The sequence below is a fragment of the Palaemon carinicauda genome, chromosome 40 (assembly GCF_036898095.1).
Source record: "Palaemon carinicauda isolate YSFRI2023 chromosome 40, ASM3689809v2, whole genome shotgun sequence".
Classification (NCBI taxonomy): domain Eukaryota; kingdom Metazoa; phylum Arthropoda; class Malacostraca; order Decapoda; family Palaemonidae; genus Palaemon; species Palaemon carinicauda.
Window position 1 is genome coordinate 62618305 of NC_090764.1, and position 24416 is coordinate 62642720.

Below are 24416 nucleotides of genomic sequence, written 5' to 3' on the forward strand. Positions count from 1 at the left end.
TTTCCTTGTTTCATTCCTGCACTGAGCTATTTTTCCCTGTTGGAGCCTTTTGGATTATAGCATCTTGCTTTTCTAACTAGGGTTATAGCCTAGCTTGTAATAATAATAATATAATAAGATATACCTTTGCCAATAAAGCATCTGAGCTGGTACCAAAAGTATCAGTAGGAGAAATAAAGAAAGAATTAAAAGGCATGAAAAGAGGCAAAGCAGCAGAGGATGGTCTAACAAGAATGCTCTATACCTACAGCTTGGAAACACTTTATCATTACAGTATACTAATTTATGAAGAGGAATACATAAAAGACCTGAAAAATTACCACTCAGTAAGTTTACTCTTTTTAATATGGAAATATTTACAAAGATCATATAAGGCCGAATAGAGAGACAGCTACCATGAGAGCAGACAGGTATTCAACAACTGACCAGATCCATGTAACTAACCAACAAATAGAAAAATCAACAGAGTATGACAAACCACTATGGAAGGTACTGTATTTATAGACAATGAGAAAGCTTTTGATTCTGTAAAAACTTTAGCAGTAATGAAAGCCCTTCAAAGACAAGGACTGAATGAATCTTATGTTAGAACACCTGTAGATATCTATACAGGAAGTATAGTAATCCGAAAACTAGATAAAGATAGTGAGAACATTCTGATTGAGAAAGGAGATAGAGAGGGAGACCCCATCTCCTGAATTATTCACAGCCTGCATAAAAGAGGTTTTTAAGAATTTAGATTGAGAAAATGAAGGAATTAAGATTGATAGATTACATAGTAGGAATTGCAAAAGATATTAGAAGATTTGAATAGAGAAAGCAGAAATGTATGACTGAAAATGAATATGAGTAAAACTAATATAATGTTCATTGAAAATGCAGAGGCAACAAATAACGTTTATGGAGAACCACTAGAAATTGTTAATGAATATACATACTTAGGACAGTCAGTGAGTATTTCCTCAGGACACGAGATCAAAATTAAAAGAAGGATAAGCATGGGATGGAGAGCTTTTAGTAAACAAAATGAGATTATGAAAAGGAAAATGCCATTTTCTCTAAAAGGAAAAGTATTTAATCAGATGGTCCTACCAATATTAACTAATATTTTTTTTGTAGTGTCATGGGTATACCCAATACTGTAGTATAAATTTGGAATATTACGTGTAATAATTTTATCTCAAAGTAAAAAAATACTATGATTTAAAACATTTTTTAAAAATTAGCTTGGTTTTTATGGTGCTCAGTAGTAAAATCATGACAGAATATTCTTGCCATCTACCTCTAGTTTTACACAATAAGTAAATGGTAACTTTAATTTTATCATTGATAATGGAATATGTTTTGTAATAGTGTGTCAAGTTTAGTCCATTGAATTATTGTTATATATTGTATCCTTAATATTTATCTAAATTTTTTTTTCAGGATGATATTGTGAAATTGCAAATCTTAACTCTAGCAACAAAGTTGTTCTTGAGTAATCCAAAGCAGACCCGTCTGTTATGCCAATACGTCTACAATCTTGCAAAGTATGATACTAACTATGACATCCGTGATCGTGCAAGATTTACCAGGGCTCTTGTCTTTCCACCACAAGGACATGAAGATAACAAGCTCACAAGACATGCTAAGAAGATATTTCTTGCTACAAAACCTCCACCTTTGCAACAGTCCAGCTTTAAAGGTGAGCAGTGTTGTAGTTGCTTCCATTCTGTAAACTGAAGGTCCTCAACTTCCAGACATTTGGAGATACGAACACAAATTTAACCGAAATCATAGATCTCGGATATTGTATCAAAAGTTCATAACGAAATACTGTAATAAAATATCTAGTTTAATGTAGTATGCAAGATAACATTTACGACATGAAACAGGAGTATTTGTTGACTTTTGCAGCTGAAAATTGTTGGCATGTGAGTTAGGTGAAGCCTACCCTAAGCCAAAATGTCACAAAATTTGACTTATAAACAGCTTCTTGGAACATATTAAGTTTGCAAGTTAAGGACTTGTTGTATTGTATGGTAATATTCAAATTAGGTGGACGTTTTCATCCTTTTGATACATAAGGTCAGGAGAAATTTAAAAGGGTTGATAGTATTACTTATGGATACAGTTCTTTTATATACTAACATAGATTTTTTTTCTTTCAAGATCGTGACCAGTTTCAACTTAGTACTCTGTCACACTTGATAAATGCTCGAGCAACAGGATATCAGGATTTGCCTGTGTTTCCGGAGGAAGCTCCCGATCCCAGCGTACGCAACGTTGAGGTGCCAGTCACCTTCGCAGAGGAGAGCCACAAACCTATGCACCAAAAGAGAAATAAGACTCAAAAAATAAAGTCATTCTACTCTGATGAAGAGAGTTCTCCAGAAGACGAGAGTGAAGAAAGTAGCAGTGGATCAGAGAGTGATAGTGATGGAGACACTACTGACAGTGATAGTGAAGAGAGCAGCTCTGAAGAAAGCGAACCGGATAGTGAAGATGGCGATGAAGATCATTCGCATTTCAAAAGGTCAGGCAGTTTAGGAAAAGCTGAAAAGATGAACGAGTCTGATTTCTCTGAGAGTGAGGACTCCGATTCGTCCTCTTCCTCGTCTGAGTCTTCCAGCAGCGAGTCTTCAAGTAAAGAAGAGTCGGATGAGTCTTTAGATGAGGAAGTAAAGACAACTGTAATTAAAAACAAAAAGCTTAGCAAAAATGAAAGCTCAAAAGTTGGAGGAAACAGAACTAATTTAGACCTTTTGTTAGACTTAGAGGATTCTCCACCTTCTATGGACACACCGCTTCTAACACCTTCATTAGGAGGTCTTCTAACCCCCACACCATCAGCTCAGCCACAGATTTTACCACCAGGTGCCTCAATTAAGCCAGCTTCTGCAAAATTTGTTCCTTCAGTTACATTTGAACTCTTGAACAGAATTAGCAGTGGAGGGTTGACTGTGTCTGCTCGCTTCACTCGTTCACCTCATCTTTATTCTCCACGTATGACGTCAGTCGAGCTCACTTTCAATAATAGTGGCAGCGAGGAAATTCGAGACATTAGTGTGGGAAAGCAAAAATTAGCTCCAGGAATGTCATTGCATGAATTTGCAAGCATTGCAGTCATAAACCCTGACACAACATTACATGGCACCCTTGGTGTTGACTTTAATGATACCACCCAGCCTGCTGTGTTTGATTTGTTAGCTGGAGGACGAACATTCAACATCAGCATAACTGCTCCAGTTGGAGAGCTTCTTACACCTCTTGCAATGAGTGAGGAGGACTTCCACCACAATCAGGTATGTTAGTAAGAATAAGATAGAAAATTAAATACTTTATTTTAAACAAAGACAAACCTTCAAGTATAACAGGATTTTATATTGTATTTGCCATCCAATGTTGATTTTTATTGTGTTGTAGGTTACATTCACTTGTTAGTGACATATGTATGAGATACAAATTATTGTTTTTAGAGTATAGTATAATGTCTATACTAGTTTCCATGCAAAGTGCACAATTCTTTTGACAGAATTTTTAATCACATAACCTTCCCATCGTCATTAACCAGATTCATAAACTGGTCATCCTTTTTCCTCTTCTTTTTGATGAGATTTTTTTCAATATTAATCTTACCCGATGATCATGTAGCTGTCAACTCCGTTGCCCGACAGAAATCTACGGTCGGGATACGCCAGCGATCGCTATACAGGTGGGGGTGTACTCACCAGCGCCATCTGTGGTCAGGTACTCCAGTACTTCTTGTCAACAAGACCTCAATTTTTCCTCTGTCGTGCCACCGGCAAGACCTACATGGATACACTGTTGATTTTGGAGTCTTTTGTTCACGATTTGGTGAAGTATTTGCTCTGAAATTTAGCCTTCGCTGTACAGGAAGCTTTAGCCTTAGCTTAGCAAGCTTTTGGTATTAATTTGATTCATTGGTTAACGATCTTTGCTTTACTTTGGAATTCCCCCTTTGACTACTTCTAAAATTCAAGATGTCTGACCATTCCCAAGTTCCTAAATACAGGCGATGTAGTGTTAGGACTTGTAATAGGCGTCTTCCGAAGGCCTCTGTTGATCCTCACACCGTATGTTCCAATTGTAGGGGAAAATCCTGTCAATTGGAAGATCGATGTGGGGAATGTGCTGGGCTTTCGGAATTCGATTTTAATGAATTCCTCAGATATACTCGTAGGTTAGAGAAGGAGAGAGATAGGAGGAGTTCTTCTCGCTCTTTGGATATTTCCTCTCCCCATGCCCCTCAACCTTTTCCTTCCCCTGTGGTGGTGACCCCCGAACCTGCTACGAGTGCTCAGCCTGCAATGGCTGATATGTTGCGTGCCATTCAGGCTCTCGGTGATAAGGTGGAGTCGTTGGTTAGTGACCGCAATCAGCTCTTGGCAGATGTCAGAGAGCTGAAAGCGAAGAGTGCAGTGGGAAGTGTTAGTGCTAGTGCTGTGCATAGTGTCAGTGTCAGTGTTGCGCATGAGGATACATCTGTGCGTGCCAGTCGTCCTCCCAGTCCGGGACCTCTTGCAAGCTCCCAAGCCCAGGGGAGAAGCAATGTCGAAGGACCAAAGGGTTCGGCAGGCCTTGATCGGCGCACAGATGTATCCTCAGTGGTTGCGGACGTATCTGCTAAGGATCGTCCCTTCCACTCCCAGACGAATGAGCCCTTACATTCCTCGTCTGTGGAAGAGGTTTCCAGGAGGAAACGGTGGACAAATGTCTCACGACCGCTCAAACGTAAGGTCCCTTCCGAGCTAGTCCAACGGCCCAGGTGTAGCCACTGGGTCAGTTCGGACTCGCCGCAGTCATCTGATGACTGCACACCTCCCAAGAGAGGTAGAGTGGTCCCTCAACAGGCCTCTGCTCCAACCACAGTAGACCCTAAGTGGTCCATGCTGCAGACTATGCAGTCTCAGCTTGCGGCTTTTATGCAGGAGTATCAGGCAGAGAAGGTTAACACCCCTCCTCCTGTGAGAGCTCCTCCACCGTTGCGCAGTCCTCACTGCCAGACGCATGTTCGTGCTGCACCTTCTGCTTACATGCGTGAGCTGCCGCATCGGGAGTTGCCGGGTTCCAGCACTATGCGGCATTCTCCTCAGCCCATGCTGCATGCTCTGCAGACCTTACAGCATGCTCCGCATACCATGCAGCATGAGCCGCATTCCATGCAGCATGAGCCTCATTCCATGCAGCATGAGCCTCATCCCATGCAGCATGAGCCGCATACCATGCAGCATGAGCCGCATCCCATGCAGCATGAGCCGCATGCCATGCAGCATGAGCCGCATGCCTTACAGCATGCTCTGCATACCACACCGCATGCTCCTCAGCCCACCGCAGACCCTCCCTCACACCGGCCCTCTGCTTTTGTTGTTGCCAGCTCACAGTCTGTCCAGCAGAGGCATGATGATGGATCCGCAGGTACGCATGCACCCGTTCTGCAGGATTCAGCCGTTCAGCTTGCTGCTCTGCCTTTGCCTCTTACAACTCAACTGTCGGGTGAGGAGGTTTCTGAGGATGAAGCTGCTCATCTAGATGATCCTCATTCTGATGTTGAAGGACACAAGTCTTCGCCACCCTCCTTAGACTTCCGCAAAGTCCTTGCTTTGTTCAGAGAGTTGTACCCTGAACACTTTGTGTCTGCAACCCCTCGTTCTCCTCCCTCCGAGTTTGCTCTGGGCATGCAGTCTACTGCGCCTGCCTTCACCAAGCTTGTTCTCGCCAGATCATCAAGGAGAGCTTTGAGGGTTATGGGGGATTGGTTGCAGTCCAAGAAGCAACTGGGAAGGACCTCTTTTGTGTTTCCTCCTCCCAAGCTGGCTTCTAAGTCGGGCGTCTGGTATGCCACGGGAGAGGAACCTGGCTTGGGGGTTCCTGCCTCTGCCCAGGCCGACTTCTCAAGTCTGGTTGACTCTCCCCACAGGTTGGCTATGAGACGTTCGAAGATCTGCTGGTCCTCTTCAGATCTTGATCACATGTTAAAGGTAGTCTTTCGTGCCTTCGAGATTTTCAACTTCCTCGATTGGTGTCTGGGAGCCTTAAGCAGGAAGACTGCCCCTTCTGACAAGGATTCAGCCATGCTGATCATGTCCAGCATGGACAAGGCAATACGGGATGGGTCTGGCGAGCTTGCGGCTTCTTATGTATCAGGGGTCCTCAAGAAAAGAGAACATCTGTGCTCCTTCTTATCTGCTGGTATCACCCCTTGCCAGAGGTCAGAGTTGCTGTTTGCTCCTCTTTCCAAGTGTCTGTTTCCGGAGGAGTTAATTAAGGGGATGGCTGCCTCTCTTCTCCAGAAGGATACGCATGACCTCATGGCTTCTTCTGCACGTAAGGCTAAGACCTTACCTTCCGTGACTAAACCTTACCGCCCCCTAGCAGTTGATACACCTGCTTCCAGGTTCATCCCGCCCTTTCATGGCAGAACCTCCAGCAGAGGAGGTACCCGTGCAGACAGTCACCGTGGCAAGTCCAAGAAGGGTTCCAAGTCCACAAGAGGCAAGTTTTGACTGCCTTCCTCTCCAGACAGCTGTAGGAGCCAGACTCAAGACCTTCTGGCAAGCTTGGGAGAGCAGAGGTGCAGACGCTCAGTCTGTGAAGTGGCTGAGGGAGGGATACAGAATTCCGTTCTGCCGCAATCCCCCTCTAGCTACATCTCCCATCAACCTCTCTCCCAACTACAAGGAGAAGGACAAGAGGCTAGCGTTGCAACAAGAGGTGTCGCTCTTGCTACAAAAGGAGGCAGTGGTCATAGTCCGGGACCATCAATCCCCGGGCTTTTACAACCGTCTCTTCCTGGTAGCCAAGAAGACAGGAGGTTGGAGACCGGTGCTGGACGTCAGTGCGCTCAATGCTTATGTCACCAAGCAGACGTTCACGATGGAGACGACAAAGTCGGTCCTAGCAGCGGTCAGGCAGGAGGACTGGATGGTCTCGTTAGACCTGAAAGACGCATACTTTCACGTCCCCATCCATCCAGACTCCCAACCTTTCCTGAGATTCGTCTATGGAAAGGTTGTGTACCAGTTCCAAGCCCTGTGCTTTGGCCTAAGCACGGCACCTCTTGTGTTTACGCGACTGATGAGGAATATTGCGAAATTCCTTCACTTGGCAGACATCAGAGCCTCCCTCTATTTAGACGACTGGCTTTTAAGAGCTCCCACAAGTCGTCGCTGTCTGGAGAATCTCAGATGGACTATGGATCTGACCAAGGAACTGGGCCTCCTGGTCAATTTAGAGAAGTCCCAGCTCGTCCCATCCCAGACCATTGTTTACCTGGGTATGGAGATTCAGAGTCGAGCTTTTCGGGCTTTTCCGTCGGCCCCAAGGATCAACCAAGCCCTAGAGTGCATCCTGAGCATGCTGAGAAGGAACCGATGCTCAGTAAGGCAGTGGATGAGTCTAACAGGGACACTTTCATCGCTGGCCCTGTTCATCGAGTTAGGGAGACTCCACCTCCGCCCCCTTCAGTATCATCTGGCTGCTCACTGGATCAAGGACATGACGCTAGAGACGGTCTCAATTCCTGTTTCCGAAGAGATGAGGTCTACTCTAACGTGGTGGAAGAACAGCATTCTTCTCAAGGAAGGTCTTTCGTTAGCTGTTCAGACCCCCGACCACCGTCTCTTCTCGGACGCATCAGACTCGGGCTGGGGTGCGACATTGGACGGACAGGAATGCTCGGGAACATGGAATCAGGAGCAAAGGACACTTCACATCAATTGCAAGGAGTTGTTGGCGGTTCATCTGGCCTTAATGAACTTCAAGTCCCTCCAGCTAAACAAGGTGGTGGAGGTGAACTCCGACAACACCACAGCCTTGGCTTACATCTCCAAGCAGGGGGGGACTCATTCGAGGAAGTTGTTCGAGATCGCAAGGGACCTCCTCATTTGGTCAAAAGATCGAAGGCTCACGCTGGTAACGAGGTTCATTCAGGGCGATATGAATGTCATGGCAGATCGCCTCAGCCGGAAGGGTCAGGTCATCCCCACAGAGTGGACCCTTCACAAGAATGTTTGCAGCAGACTTTGGTCCCTGTGGGGTCAGCCAACCATAGATCTGTTCGCTACCTCGATGACCAAGAGGCTCCCATTGTATTGTTCTCCGATTCCAGACCCGGCAGCAGTTCACGTGGATGCCTTTCTGCTGGATTGGTCCCATCTCGACCTGTATGCATTCCCGCCGTTCAAGATTGTCAACAGGGTACTTCAGAAATTCGCCTCTCACAAAGGGACACGGCTGACGTTGGTTGCTCCCCTCTGGCCCGCGAGAGAATGGTTCACAGAGGTACTGCAATGGCTGGTCGACGTTCCCAGGACTCTCCCTCTAAGAGTGGACCTTCTGCGTCAACCTCACGTAAAGAAGGTACACCCAAGCCTCCACGCTCTTCGTCTGACTGCCTTCAGACTATCGAAAGACTCTCAAGAGCTAGAGGCTTTTCGAAGGAGGCAGCCAGAGCGATTGCTAGAGCTAGGAGGACATCCACTCTCAGAGTCTATCAATCTAAATGGGAAGTCTTCCGAAGCTGGTGCAAGTCCAATGCAGTTTCCTCAACCAGTACCACTGTAACCCAGATTGCTGACTTCCTGTTACATCTAAGGAACGTTAGATCCCTATCAGCTCCTACGATCAAGGGTTACAGAAGTATGTTGGCAGCGGTTTTCCGCCACAGAGGCTTGGATCTTTCCTCCAACAAAGATCTGCAGGACATCCTTAGGTCTTTTGAGACCTCTAAGGAACGTCGGTTGTCCACTCCAGGCTGGAATCTAGACGTGGTCCTAAGGTTCCTGATGTCATCTAGATTTGAACCGCTCCAATCAGCCTCTTTCAAGGACCTCACATTAAAAACTCTTTTCCTCGTATGCCTAGCAACAGCTAAGAGAGTAAGTGAGATCCACGCCTTCAGCAGGAACATAGGTTTCACATCAGAAACGGCTACATGTTCCTTGCAGCTCGGTTTTTTGGCTAAAAACGAGCTTCCTTCACGTCCTTGGCCTAAATCGTTCGAGATCCCTAGCCTATCCAACTTGGTGGGTAACGAGCTGGAGAGAGTACTTTGCCCAGTCAGAGCTCTTAGGTACTATCTGAAAAGGTCAAAACCCTTACGAGGACAATCAGAAGCCTTATGGTGTGCTGTTAAGAAGCCTTCGCTACCAATGTCTAAGAACGCAGTTTCTTACTACATCAGGCTTTTGATTAGAGAAGCTCATTCTCATATGAAGGAAGAAGACCTTGCTTTACTGAAGGTAAGGACACATGAAGTGAGAGCTGTGGCTACTTCAGTGGCCTTCAAACAGAACCGTTCTCTGCAGAGTGTTATGGATGCAACCTATTGGAGAAGCAAGTCAGTGTTCGCATCATTCTATCTCAAAGATGTCCAGTCTCTTTACGAGAACTGCTACACCCTGGGACCATTCGTAGCAGCGAGTGCAGTAGTAGGTGAGGGCTCAGCCACTACATTCCCATAATCCCATAACCTTTTTAACCTTTCTCTTGATTGCTTTTATTGTTGTTTTTGGGTTGTACGGTCGGCTAAGAAGCCTTCCGCATCCTGGTTGATTTGGCGGGTGGTCAATTCTTTCTTGAGAAGCGCCTAGGTTAGAGGTTGTGATGAGGTCCTTTAGTATGGGTTGCAGCCCTTTATACTTCAGCACCTAAGAGTCGTTCAGCATCCTAAGAGGACCGCTACGCTCAGTAAGGAAGACGTACTTATTAAAGGCAGAGTAATGGTTCAAGTCGACTTCCTTACCAGGTACTTATTTATTTTATATTGTTATTTTGAATAACTAATAAAATGAAATACGGGATACTTAGCTTCTTTGTTAACATGTATACTGGTCTCCACCCACCACCCTGGGTGTGAATCAGCTACATGATCATCGGGTAAGATTAATATTGAAAAATGTTATTTTCATTAGTAAAATAAATTTTTGAATATACTTACCCGATGATCATGATTTAAAGGACCCGCCCTTCCTCCCCATAGAGAACCAGTGGACCGAGGAGAAAATTGAGGTCTTGTTGACAAGAAGTACTGGAGTACCTGACCACAGATGGCGCTGGTGAGTACACCCCCACCTGTATAGCGATCGCTGGCGTATCCCGACCGTAGATTTCTGTCGGGCAACGGAGTTGACAGCTACATGATCATCGGGTAAGTATATTCAAAAATTTATTTTACTAATGAAAATAACATTTTTCTTTTATGGATGAGAATTTTTTTGATGTTTGTAAAAATACAGCCTGGGTAAGGTATAAAGCCTTAACAACCATAGCAACAGTAGAATAAGAAGCTTATATACATGTGGTATCAGAGTAATTTCAGATGTATTTTTCTGATATAGGGGATACCTGTGGAGTTTCAATTTTCATTTTGATTTCAATATTAGCTTGATCATTACAAGCCATTATCAAGATATCTTATCTTCCATTTTGGTCTATTTTTTCCACATTCTCCTTAGTCCTCATACACCTGCCAATACTGAGATTACTAAACGATTTTTTTTTGCTCAAGGGGTTAACTACTACACTGTAAATGTTCAGTGGCTACTTTCATCTTGGTAAGGGTAGAAGAGAATCTTTAGCTATGGTAAGCATCTCTTTTAGGAGAAGGACACTCCAAAATCAAAGTGCCTTGGTAAATGTATGTATGTATGTATGTGAAAAGATCTATTTTGATGATGTTACTGTTCTTAAAATATTTTATTTTAATTGTTCATTACTTCTCGTAGTGTATTTATTTCCTTGTTCCCTTTCCTCACTGGGTTATTTTTCACTGTAGTAGTCCTTGGGCTTATAGCATCTTGTTTGTCCAATTAGGATTATAGCTTAGCTAGTAACAACAACAACAACAACAATAACAAAGAATAATACATAATAATAATTGCACCAATTTTCAATGAAAGGAACATGCTTACTGTTCATGGCCTTGCCCACCAGATGCTCTCCACCTAATTGTAGAACAGTTTCAACATCTCGTCTTTGCCTGTACTGACAATTGGTTCTAGATGAAAGGTATGAGAAAGAGATCTTCACTCCCACTCTTCCATGAATAGTGAGAAGTGGCTGAATGAAAATTAAATGCTGCTGAGAAGTAGCTCAAGGTGACAAGTAATCAAGGAAAGGTTTTCATCTCGGTGGCTATCCTTTTGATGAAAAATATATGTAGTGACTTGTGGTTCATGATAACATGTTTTGAAGGGATATTTTCACCCCTCTACTGTTCTTCAAGTGTGAAAAAAAAACAGATATAGTAAGAGGTGGGTCATGGTGACAGGTCATCATTATAGCATATTACGCCAAACAGCCAACCATTGAAGCATTCTTTCATTGACACTAAGTATTGTCCAAATTATGAGACAGTGGGCATGACTGGAGAATATGATTGATGGTCTGAGTATTTTCTCCACATTCACAGGACTGGTCAGTTTTAAGGCTGCATTTGACTAGATTGTCACTAGTTTTGGCCACTCCAGCTCAAGCTCTGTTGAGGACACACCAATCATATCTGGGAAGTAATGCGCCATCAACAACTTCAGAGGGGTCCTCCGTTGTGCTGTTGGGGGTTAGTCTCCTATCAGAGTCCCTCATTGGCCCATTCTATCATTCTGCACTGGTATTTGGACTGGCACCCCTTCCACAGTGGCAGAGATCTTCCTTGACTTAAGTCTATTTGGAGCTGGCACACATGAGGATGTAGTGGGTCTCTCGAGTCTAAGATTTGTTTGCTCTTTACAATTTTTTGTTGTATGCCTCCTGATTTCTAGGGTGGCAATACCAGTGATTATCAAATGATATCTTCCCGAACCGTTTATTGGGTGAAAAGTATACATAGGGAGAAATGGTTCAAGATGACCTTTATCTTGAATATATACTTTCCCCTAATGGCAAGAAGAGGAAGTGAGGAGTGAGAGCCAAGATGGCAGGTATAGAAAAAAATTTTCCCCAACTGTCCCTTTAGAAAACAGCAGATGTGAAAAGGATCAAGATGACAGATGATCAATAAGTTACACTCTTACTTCTGACTATCCCAGAAATGAAAAGTAGATGTAGGCTATAGTATTATTATTATTATTATTATTATTATTATTATTATTATTACTAGCCAAGCTACAATCCTAGTTGGAAAAGCAAGATGCTATAACCCCAAGGGCTCCAACAGGGAAAAATAGCCCAGTGAGGAAAGGAGACAAGGAAATACATAAACGATATAAGAAGTAATGAAAAATTAAAATAGAATATTTTAAAAAACATTAAAACAGACAATTCATATGTAACTATAAAATGACTTATGTCAGCCTGTTCAACATGAAAACATTTGCTGCAACTTTGAACTTTTGAAGTTCTACCGATTAAACTACCCAATTAGGAAGATCATTACATAACTTGGTCACAGCTGGAATAAGACTTCTAAAATACTGTGTAGTATTGAGCTTAATGATGGAGAGGGCCTGACTATTAGAATTATCTGCATGCCTAGTATTACAAACAGGATGGAAATGTCCAGGAAGATCTGACTGTAAACATATATACATACATATACCAAGGAACTTCCCCCAATTTTGGGGGGTAGTCGACATCAACAAATGAAATGAAACAAAAAGGGGACCTCTACTTTCTACGTTCCTCCCAGCCTGACAAGGGACTCAACCGAGTTCAGCTGGTACTGCTAGGGTGCCACAGCCCACCCTCCCCCGTTATCCATCACAGATGAAGCTTCATAATGCTGAATCCCCTACTGCTGCTACCTCCGCGGTCATCTAAGGCACTGGAGGAAGCAGCAGAGCCTACCGGAACTGCGTCACAATCGCTCGCCATTCATTCTTATTTCTAGCACGCTCTCTTGCCCCTCTCACATCTATCCTCCTATCACCCAGAGCTTTCTTCACTTCATCCATCCACCCAAACCTTGGCCTTCCTCTTGTACTTCTCCCATCAACTCTTACATTCATCACCTTCTTTAGCAGACAGCCATTTTCCATTCTCTCAACATGGCCAAACCACCTCAACACATTCATATCCACTCTAGCTGCTAACTCATTTCTTACACCCGTTCTCACCCTCACCACTTCGTTCCTAACCCTATCTACTCGAAATACACCAGCCATACTCCTTAGACACTTCATCTCAAACACATTCAATTTCTGTCTCTCCGTCACTTTCATTCCCCACAACTCCGATCCATACATTACAGTTGGTACAATCACTTTCTCATATAGAACTCTCTTTACATTCATGCCCAACCCTCTATTTTTTACTACTCCCTTAACTGCCCCCAACACTTTACAACTTTCATTCACTCCCTGACGTACATCTGCTTTCACTCCACCATTTGCTGCAACAATAGACCCCAAGTACTTAAACTGATCCACCTCCTTAAGTAACTCTCCATTCAACATGACATTCAACCTTGCACCACCTTCCCTTCTCGTACATCTCATAACCTTACTCTTACCCACATTAACTCTCAACTTCCTTCTCTCACACACCTTTCCAAATTCTGTCACTAGTCAGTCAAGCTTCTCTTCTGTGTCTGCAACCAGTACAGTATCATCCGCAAACAACAACTGATTTACCTCCCATTCATGGTCATTCTCGTCTACCTGTTTTAATCCTCTTCCAAGCACTGGAGCATTCACCTCTCTCACCACTCCATCAACATTCAAGTTAAACAACCACGGCGACATCACACATCCCTGTCTCAGCCCCACTCTCACTGGAAAACAAACACTCACTTCATTTCCTATTCTAACACATGCTTTACTACCTTTGTAGAAACATTTCACTGCTTGCAACAACCTTCCACCAACTCCATACAACCTCATCACATTCCACATTGCTTCCCTATCAACTCTATCATACGCTTTCTCCAGATCCATAAACGCAACATACACCACCTTACCTTTTGCTAAATATTTCTCGCATATCTGCCTAACTGTAAAAATCTGATTCATACAACCCCTACCTCTTCTAAAACCACCCTGTACTTCTAAGATTGCATTCTCTGTTTTATCCTTAATCCTATTAATCATTACTCTACCATACACTTTTCCAACTACACTCAACAAACTAACACCTCTTGAATTACAACACTCATGCACATCTCCCTTACCCTTATATAGTGGTACAATACATGCACAAACCCAATCTACTGGTACCATTGACAACACAAAACCCATATTAAACAATCTCACCAACCATTCAAGTACAGTCGCACCCCCTTCCTTCAACATCTCAGAGCTCTCACACCATCCATACCAGATGCTTTTCCTACTCTTGTTTCATCTAGTGCTCTCCTCACCTCCTCTCTTGTAATCTCTCTCTCATTCTCATCTCCCATCACCGGCACCTCAACACCTGCAACAGCAATTATATCTGCCTCCCTATTATCCTCAACATTCAGTAAACTTTCAAAATATTCCACCCACCTTTTCCTTGCCTCCTCTCCTTTTAACAACCTTCCATTTCCATCTTTCACTGTCTCTTCAATTCTTGAGCCAGCCTTCCTTACTCTCTTCACTTCTTTCCAAAACTTCTTCTTATTCTCTTCATATGACTGACCCAATCCCTGACCCCACCTCAGGTCACCTTCCCTCTTTGCCTCACGTACCTTGCGCTTTACTTCCACATTTTTCTCTCTATATTTTTCATACTTCTCTATACTATTACTCTGCAGCCATTCTTCAAAAGCCCTCTTTTTCTCTTCCACTTTTACCTTCACTCCTTCATTCCACCATTCACTGCCCTTCCTCATGCTGCCTGCAACAACCTTCTTGCCACACACATCACTTGCAATCCCAACAAAATTTTCTTTTACTAACTTCCACTCCTCCTCTAAATTACCAGTTTCTCTTACTCTCACTTTGTCATATGCCATTTTCAACCTTTCCTGATATTTACTTTTTACCCCCGGTTTTATTAGCTCTTCAACCCTCACTAGCTCCCTTTTACATCCACCTACTCTATTCCCCACTCTTTTGCTACAACTAATTTTCCTTCCACCAAAAAATGATCAGACATACCGTTAGCCATACCCCTAAACACGTGCACGTTTTTCAATCTTCCAAACATTCTTTTAGTTATCAACACATAATCCATTAATGCCCTTTCTACTACTCTTCCATTTGTCACTCTTACCCATGTATACTTGTTTTTATCTTTCTTTTTGAAAAAGTTAGCACTTATTACCATCTCTTGTTCAACACACATATCTACCAGTTTCTCACCACTCTCATTTTCACCTGGTACGCCATACTTCCCAATGACACCTTCTACCTCTCCAGCGCCCACTCTAGCATTTAAGTCACCCATGGCAACTACATAATTCCTTCTACCCAGTCCTTCTACACACCTAGTTAATTCATTCCAGAACTCATTCCGCTCTTCTTCACTTTTCTCACTACCTGGACCATACGCACTGACAAACGCCCAACATTCCCTACTCAACCTAACCCTTACCCACATTAACCTAGACGATATTTCCTTCCATTCCACTACTTTACCTGTCATCCATTCACTCAGCAATAAAGCCACACCCTCTCTCGCTCTTCCCCTTTCAATCCCAGACACTCTACCAGATATTTCACCAAACATCACTTCACCCTTTCCTTTCATCTTTGTCTCACACAAGGCCAATACATCCATCCTTCTCTTCTTAAACATACTTCCAATCTCACATCTTTTACTCTCTATCGTACTACATCCACGCACATTCAAACACCCCAAAACTAGAGTGCAGGGAGCAGTCACTCTCCCCCCAGCTCCATCTCTTTGTTGACGTCTTGCAGGATTATATACAGGAGAGGGGGTTCCCAGCCCCCTCGTCCCGTCCCTTTTAGTCGCTCTTACGACACGCAGGAATAACATTGGCGCTATTCTAATTGTTTTTATGGCCCCGCGGCCTCAGGGGGCCTGACTGTAAAGGATGGTCAAAATTATGAAAAATCTTATGCAACATGCATAATGAGCTAATTGAACAAAGGTGCCAAAGATTAATATGTAGATCAGATATAAGATATTTGATAGACCGTAAGTTCCTATCCAACAAATTAAGATGAGAATCAGCAGCTGAAGACCAGACATGAGAACAATACTCATAACAAGGTAGAATAAAGGAATTAAAACACTTCTTCAGAATAGATTGATCACTGAAAATCTTGAAAGACTTTTTCAATAAGCCAATCTTTTGTGCAATTGAAGAAGACACAGACCTAATGTGTTTCTCAAAAGGAAATTTGGTGTTGAGAATCATACCTAAAATTCTAAAAGAGTCATATAAAGTTAAAGAAACAATATCAATGCTGAGATCCGGATGTTGAGGAGCCACCGTCCTTGACCTATTTACAATCATACTTTGAGTTTTGTTAGGATTCAACTTCATACCCCATAATTTGCACCATGCACTAATTTTAGCTAGATCTCTGTTAAGGAATTCAGCATCCCCAGATCTACATTTAGGAGATGGAATTGATGCAAAGAGTAGCAGCAGCATCTGCATATGCAACAAGCTTGTTTTCTAGGCCAAACCACGTATCTATGCATATAGTATGAAAAGTAATGGGCCAAGAACACTACCCTGTGGAACAACAGATATCACATTCCTATACTCGCTATGGTGACCATCAACAACAACTCTTTGAGATCTGTTACCTAAAAATTCAATAATAATGCTCAGAAACGATCCACCCACTCCCAACTGTTTGAGTTTGAAAACAAAGGCCTCATGATTAACACGGTCAAAGGCAGCACTAAAATCGAGGCCAATCATACAAACTTCCTGACCATAATCAAGGGATTTCTGTACAGCATTGGAGATAGTAGGAAGTGTATCACATGCTTCAAAGCCTTTACAAAAACCAAATTGCAAACTAGGAAACAGATGATTACCTTCAGCGAACCTATTAAGACGTTTTGCCAAAAGATATTCAGACACTTTAGATAATATGGGAGTTACAGAAATGGGCAGTAATCAGTTGGACTTGAGCTACTACATACACATTTACATAGTGGAGTAACATTACCAAATCAACAAGTGCTAAAAGCTCCTCCTCTTGCTAACTTGCACCAAAGAACAGATAACTTTGGAGCTAAGAAATCTGGAGTCCTTATAAAAAACAAAGGAAAAATACCATTTGGATCTACATCTCCTTAAGCATTAAGGTCCATCAACAGAGCTTTAATTTCCCGAGATTGAAAAGCTAGACTAGTTAGTTTAGCCTCAGGAAAACAGGAATGAGGAAGTTTGAGTTTCTCATTACTCTGTTTACTGTCAAACACATCAGCCAAAAGGGTTGCCTTTTCCTTTGGACAATGAGTGACTGAGCCATCTGGTTTAAATAAAGGAGGAACTATTGCATCTACACCAAAGAGTGCAGATTTAAGGGTAGTCCACCACTCATGTTCCTGGGCTGTACCAGAAATGGGTTCTTTTATGATTAGATTGTATCCCTTTTCAGTTGAAGCATAAACTCTCTGATCAAAAGCTCTAAGCTGAGTACAGTTATTCCAAATCAAATCTGATCTGTTACCCTTCCAAAGATGATAGGCTTCCTGCTTCTCCAAATAAGCATGTCGACAAGCATCATTGAACCATGATTTGTCCTTCACTTGGAACCTTAGCACACGAGAAGGGATACGCCTATCAATAATCTTGACTAGATTCTCATTCAAAGGGACAACAGGATCAATACTACTATACAATTGTGACTATTTCAAGCCCAAAAGATATGCAAAATCCCATTCCAGTCTGCTTGAGATTTTATATAAATCTTACAAGAGTATGATACATCAGGGACAGGCTGCTCAGTCTTCATTACTAATGAAATCAAGGCATGATCAGATGTCCCGACTGGAGAACCAACCTTACTTGTTATATAACGCCAGGGAAGTTAGTGTATATGAGGTCCAAACGGTTTCCAGACCTGTCAGTATCTTCACTTCTACAAGTTTAACTCGTTCTAAAAGCTTGTTTGCAACTTAAAATGCTTGTATCCATAAGATATGAAGGAAATTCACTTGTTCCGCATGTCCATAAATACACACACATTCTCATTTTAAAGGTTTGTAATGCTAATTATCTAACAACTCATAACCCTTTACATCAGAAGTCAGTACAAATTAATAATTCACAATAAAATAAGAGTTGTGGCTGGCATGAAGGAGGAGGAGGTTACTGCTTGGAATGAGAATCCCCCTCCATGAGAACTTCTGGTAAATTATTGAGTTTTCAATGTTGAATTACGTTCACTATCTCTAACTGAATCACTTAGTCTAGCACTGTCATATTTTTATACACTTACATTCAACTTTCACAAGAAACCTGTCTAGAGACAATTACTATATTTTCTTGTTAATGTCATAAAAATATGACATCGCATTGTTGGTAAATAAATTTGCTGCTCACCCAGCCAAAGCCTTATCTGGGCAAGGGTTTCCCACAATTTAAAATCTCCCTTATTACACTTGAAGCATGATGTTTGTCACTCTGTCCCTCCTCCTCGTCAGTTAAGATCTCATCCACAACCTTTTGTTGCTGCTCCTTATGCAACTCCATCAGGTCCTCGGTTATCAACTGTTCACTATATTCCAGAAATTCATTTATGTTGTCCTTGTTCCTTGTCCACTGCCATCTGCTTTCTCTTTCCCAAGGACACAATTTCATTGTTAACTACCACCTTTAATTATTCATATCCCACAAGATTGCGTTCAGGAGCATATTCAGGCCAAAGTTTCTTCCAAGCAGAAATGAGTTTTCTGTTGGTGACTCCTTCCCAGTCTTTGTCAGTCATTGTCAGGCAGTTGACAATATGAAAATGTTCTTTTCCAAAACCCTTGGTGAGTTGGTCCCATCAGTGACCTTGAAGCATCTCTGAAGATCACCTGCAGATCAATGGGGTGGAGTATTGGAGTAGTGTTAGCTTATAGTAACTTTATCATAATGAATTTGTTCATAAGTAACAAGTCTTGGGGTGGGAGTTTCTTCTCTAAAAGGTACCTTTTGACCACAGGACCAAAAACCTCATTGACCCATTCCACATTAATGTCAGCACCTCTTAGCAACATCGATTGATCTAATATCTTTTTCCTTCAGGATTGTACAAATGGTGGATGTTGTACTATTGTACATCTCTGTCAGATGTGTACCTTGTTCATGCTTCATGATCATTTCTATTTTTCACTTCTATGGGATTCATCTCCACCTTACTGTCTGTCTTGAGCATCTTGGTGGCCACTCTACTAAGAGCATGTGGTCACAACTCTACAAAGTACAGTTCCAAAGATGCTCGCACAATACTATATTAGTGATAAGCCTTAAAATATCTCACATTTTCAATTTCCTTTGTTATCAGAAAGCCAAAATATCTTTCCTTTTATGCAATAAGCCTTACTTGCCTGTCTATTTTTTTACACTAACCTGACTTCCATAGTCTAGTCTAGTGGTCATTTTCACATAATGTTTCTTCAAGCAAGGGTTCTGAATGTTCACTGTGCCTAACAGAATTGAGTTCCTCTCGTACACTTTTGAATTCTTTAATTACATACAGTACTTTAGATCCTTGTGCTGCTTAACCATTGCAGTTCTGCATCCCTAGTCAATGTTTTAGACATCTAGATTGCAATGCAAAGGATTGAGTAGATAGTCTGGATCCTTTTATTCCTCCTCTTGCTAAAGTAAGCGCTCGTAAAAAGCATTGTTTTGAATTTGGGAGTTGGCATTTCGTATCGTACGTAGAGTCTCTTGACCTTTTATTGTTGTTGGTAATATATTAGCTAAAACTGGTTGATTGCATCATGTTCTGAATGACAGTGTTTTAATTCGTTTACAAGCTCAGGTCCTAGATCATCATGGGTTTACATTACTTGGGTAAATACAAACATGCATGCCTTTATTACCCTTGCAAGCCTTATTGTGAAGAAATATAGTTAAAAATATAAAGGAGTGTAATACAAATAACCCATCGCTATTGCACTGGAAGGCCGTTAAATAGACTACTGTATGCCTGTCATCCCGGAACCTCAACATATGTACTGCACTAACATGCCAGTTGCTGTTTAGTGATAAAACAGATCATTGCCAATCTTGTTGTCCAAATTATGGTCTTTTCCCTGCTTTGTTACCCGCCAGCAAGAAACTTACAGATTACAGTATTATAATAACAAACTTCAAATAATGGTTATTCTATTTACCTGTTACTTTCAGCTGTCAGTTACCGAAAGTAGGTTAGGTCCAGATAATTAGGTTTAGATATTTGGTTTCCTTTGATGACAAAGCAAGTCCATGAACCAGTGGTGGTAGGGCAGACCATAATGGTGTCTTTAGATATACATCACTATACCACTGCCAAAACCAAAGGAGTACAAGATCAACCTCCTTGTTCTGGATGGGGGTTGCTGTTAATTTGGACAGGATGTTTCAGCTTATGAGGGTTTTGTGATATAAGTAGAGAAGAGATATTTGACTCAATGGTGGGGCAGTCTCTGAGGCACAATTATTTCAGCCTTGTTGTCGATAAAAAAGTTGTCTAATTGATAAAGTAGTTCCTCACTGGATTACCAGAGCTCAAGCCAGTCTGTTGCTCCATATTTTCTAGCAAACCTATGAGCTGTGGTACATAGGAATTGTTTTGGGGGCTGCATCTTGTTCCGCACTTGTTCTGTCTCATGGGAGATAAAAGGTCTTTAGTGTGTAGGCCGCATGATATATCTCTCTGAAGTATCTGGCATGATCAAATCAAAATCTTTAGCATAAGCGAAAAGCTCGGATTAACTAAAGAGTCTAGTCACTAGTTCTTCCAAGAGCAAGCACTACATTCACCAGTATGTCTGGGAATTTGGAAATAGTGTGGTCGCCCATACGTATCCATGTTTCCACCTTCACCGGGCAATTTCCCCACCACTTTGAAAGCATAGTATCTTGTAATGTTTGTATCTTCACCAAGCTGTAACCCAACCACACTGAAAACACCATTTTTACAGATTAGTAAAGTTAAACAACTTCGGGTCTTGTCACTATTTGGATGGATGACCGCCAGGTAACCTTAGATGTTCTAGTCAAAATAAAAATAAGTGCTTTATTCTCTTGCTCTTGGTCCCTTAGCCCAAGGTAGATACAGAGTTTTTACAAGAAAATCTTTATCTCTACACATTCCCATTTTTTATCATGATCTAGTAGGTGGGAAACAAAGTTCAGACTCTCTGTGAACCACAATGACTTTAATAGCTCTGTTTGGGACACAAGGAAATGATTCACAGAACTGGACTGTCTGCTGCCAAAGTATCTTGAGAAGGTTGTCACACCAATCAGTCTGCTCAGACAACCTATTTCAAAATTGGTTCATCCAAGCACATCTGTTTTGCATACAATCACTTGGGGATTTTTTATCACATTCTCTAACCCAGGGTTTTCGCAATTCTCTAGCTTATCATACCATTGTTTTGTAGCAAAGACAGAAGTTTTGTTTTTAAGAGTGTCAGTCTAAGAATACATCAGTAACTGGAACTAACTACGTTTATGTTGAAATTTTTTAAGGTGTCTTTTAAGGAAAAGTCTTTCCAATCTCAGCCTATATAAATTATACAGTAGATCAATTTGGTATATACTCAAGCATTTGTGATTGATCATCTACTTTTCAGGTTTTATAACACATATATTTGAGCCTGTCTGTATTAAAAGGCTTCCGGTAATTGGGTCTACTTGTCAGGATTGTGATATGGTTTTACTTATGTTGTAGGTTCAGTTTTGGATCTTTGTAAAACTTTCACCTATAGATTTAGCATCTAAATGCTTGTTAAGTGCTAGGACTATCTTTTAATGTGAGCTTTAGGAGCCTTAGATAATTACAGCATCTTTTTTGCCTTCATTTAGAGCTAAATTATGTTAAGACTAAGTCACTTGCAATTTATTTTTTCACTTTCCGTTATTAGAAATGGTTGTATTTTATCAGTAAACATTTGCTTTTGTTCAGTTAGAGACATAGCTTCTGTACCATGGTCTTCCACTGTCTTGGGGTATAGTTCTCTTTCTTGAGGGTACACTCGGGCACACTATTCTATCTAATTTCTCTTCCTCTTGTTTTGTTAAAGTTTTTATAGTTTATGTAGGAAATATTTGTTTTGGTGTTGTTGCAGTTCTTAAAATTTTATTTTACCTTGTTTCCTTTCCTTACTGAGCTATTTTCCCTGTTGGAGCCCCTGGGCTTATAGCATCCTGCTTTTCCAAACTAGGGTTGTAGCTTAGCAAGTAATAGGAATAATAATAATAATAACAATAATAATAATAATAATAATAATAATATTAATAATAATATTAATAATAATAATGATAATAATAGTGCCCTTTCTGGGTCGACCTGTGGCGGCCGGTGAAAAGAGTCCTTCTTATATATCTTTTCTGATAAAACCTTCCAATTATACCAGAGAAAGATAAAAGCATGGAATGCTGAGGTTACAACCCTCGCGCGAGCACCTTTTGGGTGTCGTGTATAAAGCAAAGGCGCGTGAAAACCACTATTCACAGGTTGTCTTCCATTTAGTTAATTCCTTCGTCAAAGGGATGGGCCGATACAAAGGCCCTAGCCAACCACCAGCGCCACACCACCCATGCCACGACGCGAGCGCCATCTGAACAATATCCTTCTTTTTGGACTGATAGAATAGTGTGTAATTTGTGGTGCTCTCGATCTTTTTTAACATTCATGGATTTATTTCGTCATGTCCGAACCTCCATCTTCACACATTTCAATGTTAAGTACCATAGTTTGTTTTGACAGCTTTTTATAGTACCGGGCTTTTGTTTTATATCCAGTATAGTTTGTTTTATTATTCCCGTCTGGCCCTTCATGGCGGCCATTGTTTGTTCACTTGTTTGGGAATTCATCTTTGTCTGCCCGTTTAGTACTCTGTCACTTAGGTTCTTGGTTAAGTCCTGGCCTTATGCCTTTAGAACCGTTATTATTTTTGTGTTTTTATGCTCATGGTACTTTTTGCTAGCAAGTCCAGCCTACGAACGAGATAGCGGTTTAGCTTTGTTATTGTTTAGTCACTCGGCTGTGCTATTTATTTTAAGTTTTAGCAGATGCTATTCTTCGTTCGTAGTCTTATCTTGATGTACATTTTTATTTTATATGTTTATAATAGTGTTGTGTGATTTTTAGTCCTGATATTATGTCCAAGAGAGCGAGAGCTTGGGGTCCCAGTTTTCTGTTCGTAGTCACGAGTTACCCCTTTCTCTCGTTTTCTTTCTTAGCTCCGGTGGGTGAGCGGATTTCCCGTTTTCCGTTTTGTGCGTTCAACGGGTTCTCCCTCCCTCACCTCTCCCCCTCTGGGTGTATGATAACTTACGAGTTATTTATTTTTCGTGACTTTTCAATTGTTAGCGTTATTTTGGTCCGTGTTCGTCCTCTCCCCGTTACGGTTCGGGAGCAGTTTATGAACGTTTTCCACTCCGCCTTGAGTTCTACTCCGGCTTGAGGGATTCTCAATGACTTTCGTTCTATTGTTATATTTATATATTGTTTACTGCATGGGACGGGCTTCATATTGTTTAGATACGACCCTCCGGTGGCCCTTACTCCGGTCTCAGGCCACGGCCATATCCACAATAGCCATTGTTATTACAATTGCGTTTTTATTCACAATAATTATTCAGGACCTTTCTTCTCCCTCCGGCCTCACCGGGGATCATAAATACGCTTTGCTATGATCTAAGCCTTAGCCTTTAGCTGCGGCTTGTGTTTTATAAATTTCACAATTGAATTATTAGCCACAATTGAATTATTAGCCACAATTGAATTATTCAGGGCATCTCATTATCCTCCGGCGTCCCCGGAGGTCGCCCATACACGTCACACTTATTTGCCTTGCCTTTGGCTAAGGCGGCATTATTCAGGATATCTCATTACTCTCCGGCTTCACCGAAGGTCGTCCATACTCTTAACACTTATATTTGCCTTGCCTTTAGCTAAGGCTGGTGTTTATATTTATTTTAAGGGCATGTCACTGCTTCCCCGACCCTCGGAGGTCGGCAGATTGCTTTAATTTATTTATCCTTATGTCATTAACAGACATTAGGTAAATTACAAATATACAAACAATTGGATATTATAGTGCCAACAATGGTATGGGGCGAATAGCGATTTAAACGTTTAGCGATTTAGTCTGTTAGTTTGTACTCGCCTCAGGAAGGCTCGATTTAGACTATATCCTTGTTTATTTGTTACGTTGTCGTTATTCTTCGTTCTTGGTTATTACAATGACTAAAAAAAAAAAAAAAAAAAAAGCAATCAATTTTTCATTTTTCTTATATTATTGTGTGATGTTAGTTTTTTATTATGTAACCTTGAGAGTGAGAGCATAGAGTGCTCATTTCCTGTTCTACAGATATGAGTTATCCCTTCTCTCGTTTTCTTTATTAGCTCGAGTAA

The 24416-nt window shown here is 41.6% G+C and overlaps 1 protein-coding gene across 2 annotated transcripts in view; it reads left to right on the forward strand.

The window, feature by feature from the left end:
• Positions 1-24416, forward strand: part of rb (adaptor related protein complex 3 subunit ruby) — a 262024-nt gene that overhangs the window by 216314 nt on the left and 21294 nt on the right. For both annotated transcript variants that reach the window (XM_068363804.1, XM_068363805.1), the window contains exons 13-14: positions 1426-1684; positions 2152-3284. In XM_068363804.1, the coding sequence (XP_068219905.1) occupies positions 1426-1684; positions 2152-3284 (1392 nt within the window). The remainder of the gene's footprint in view (positions 1-1425; positions 1685-2151; positions 3285-24416) is intronic.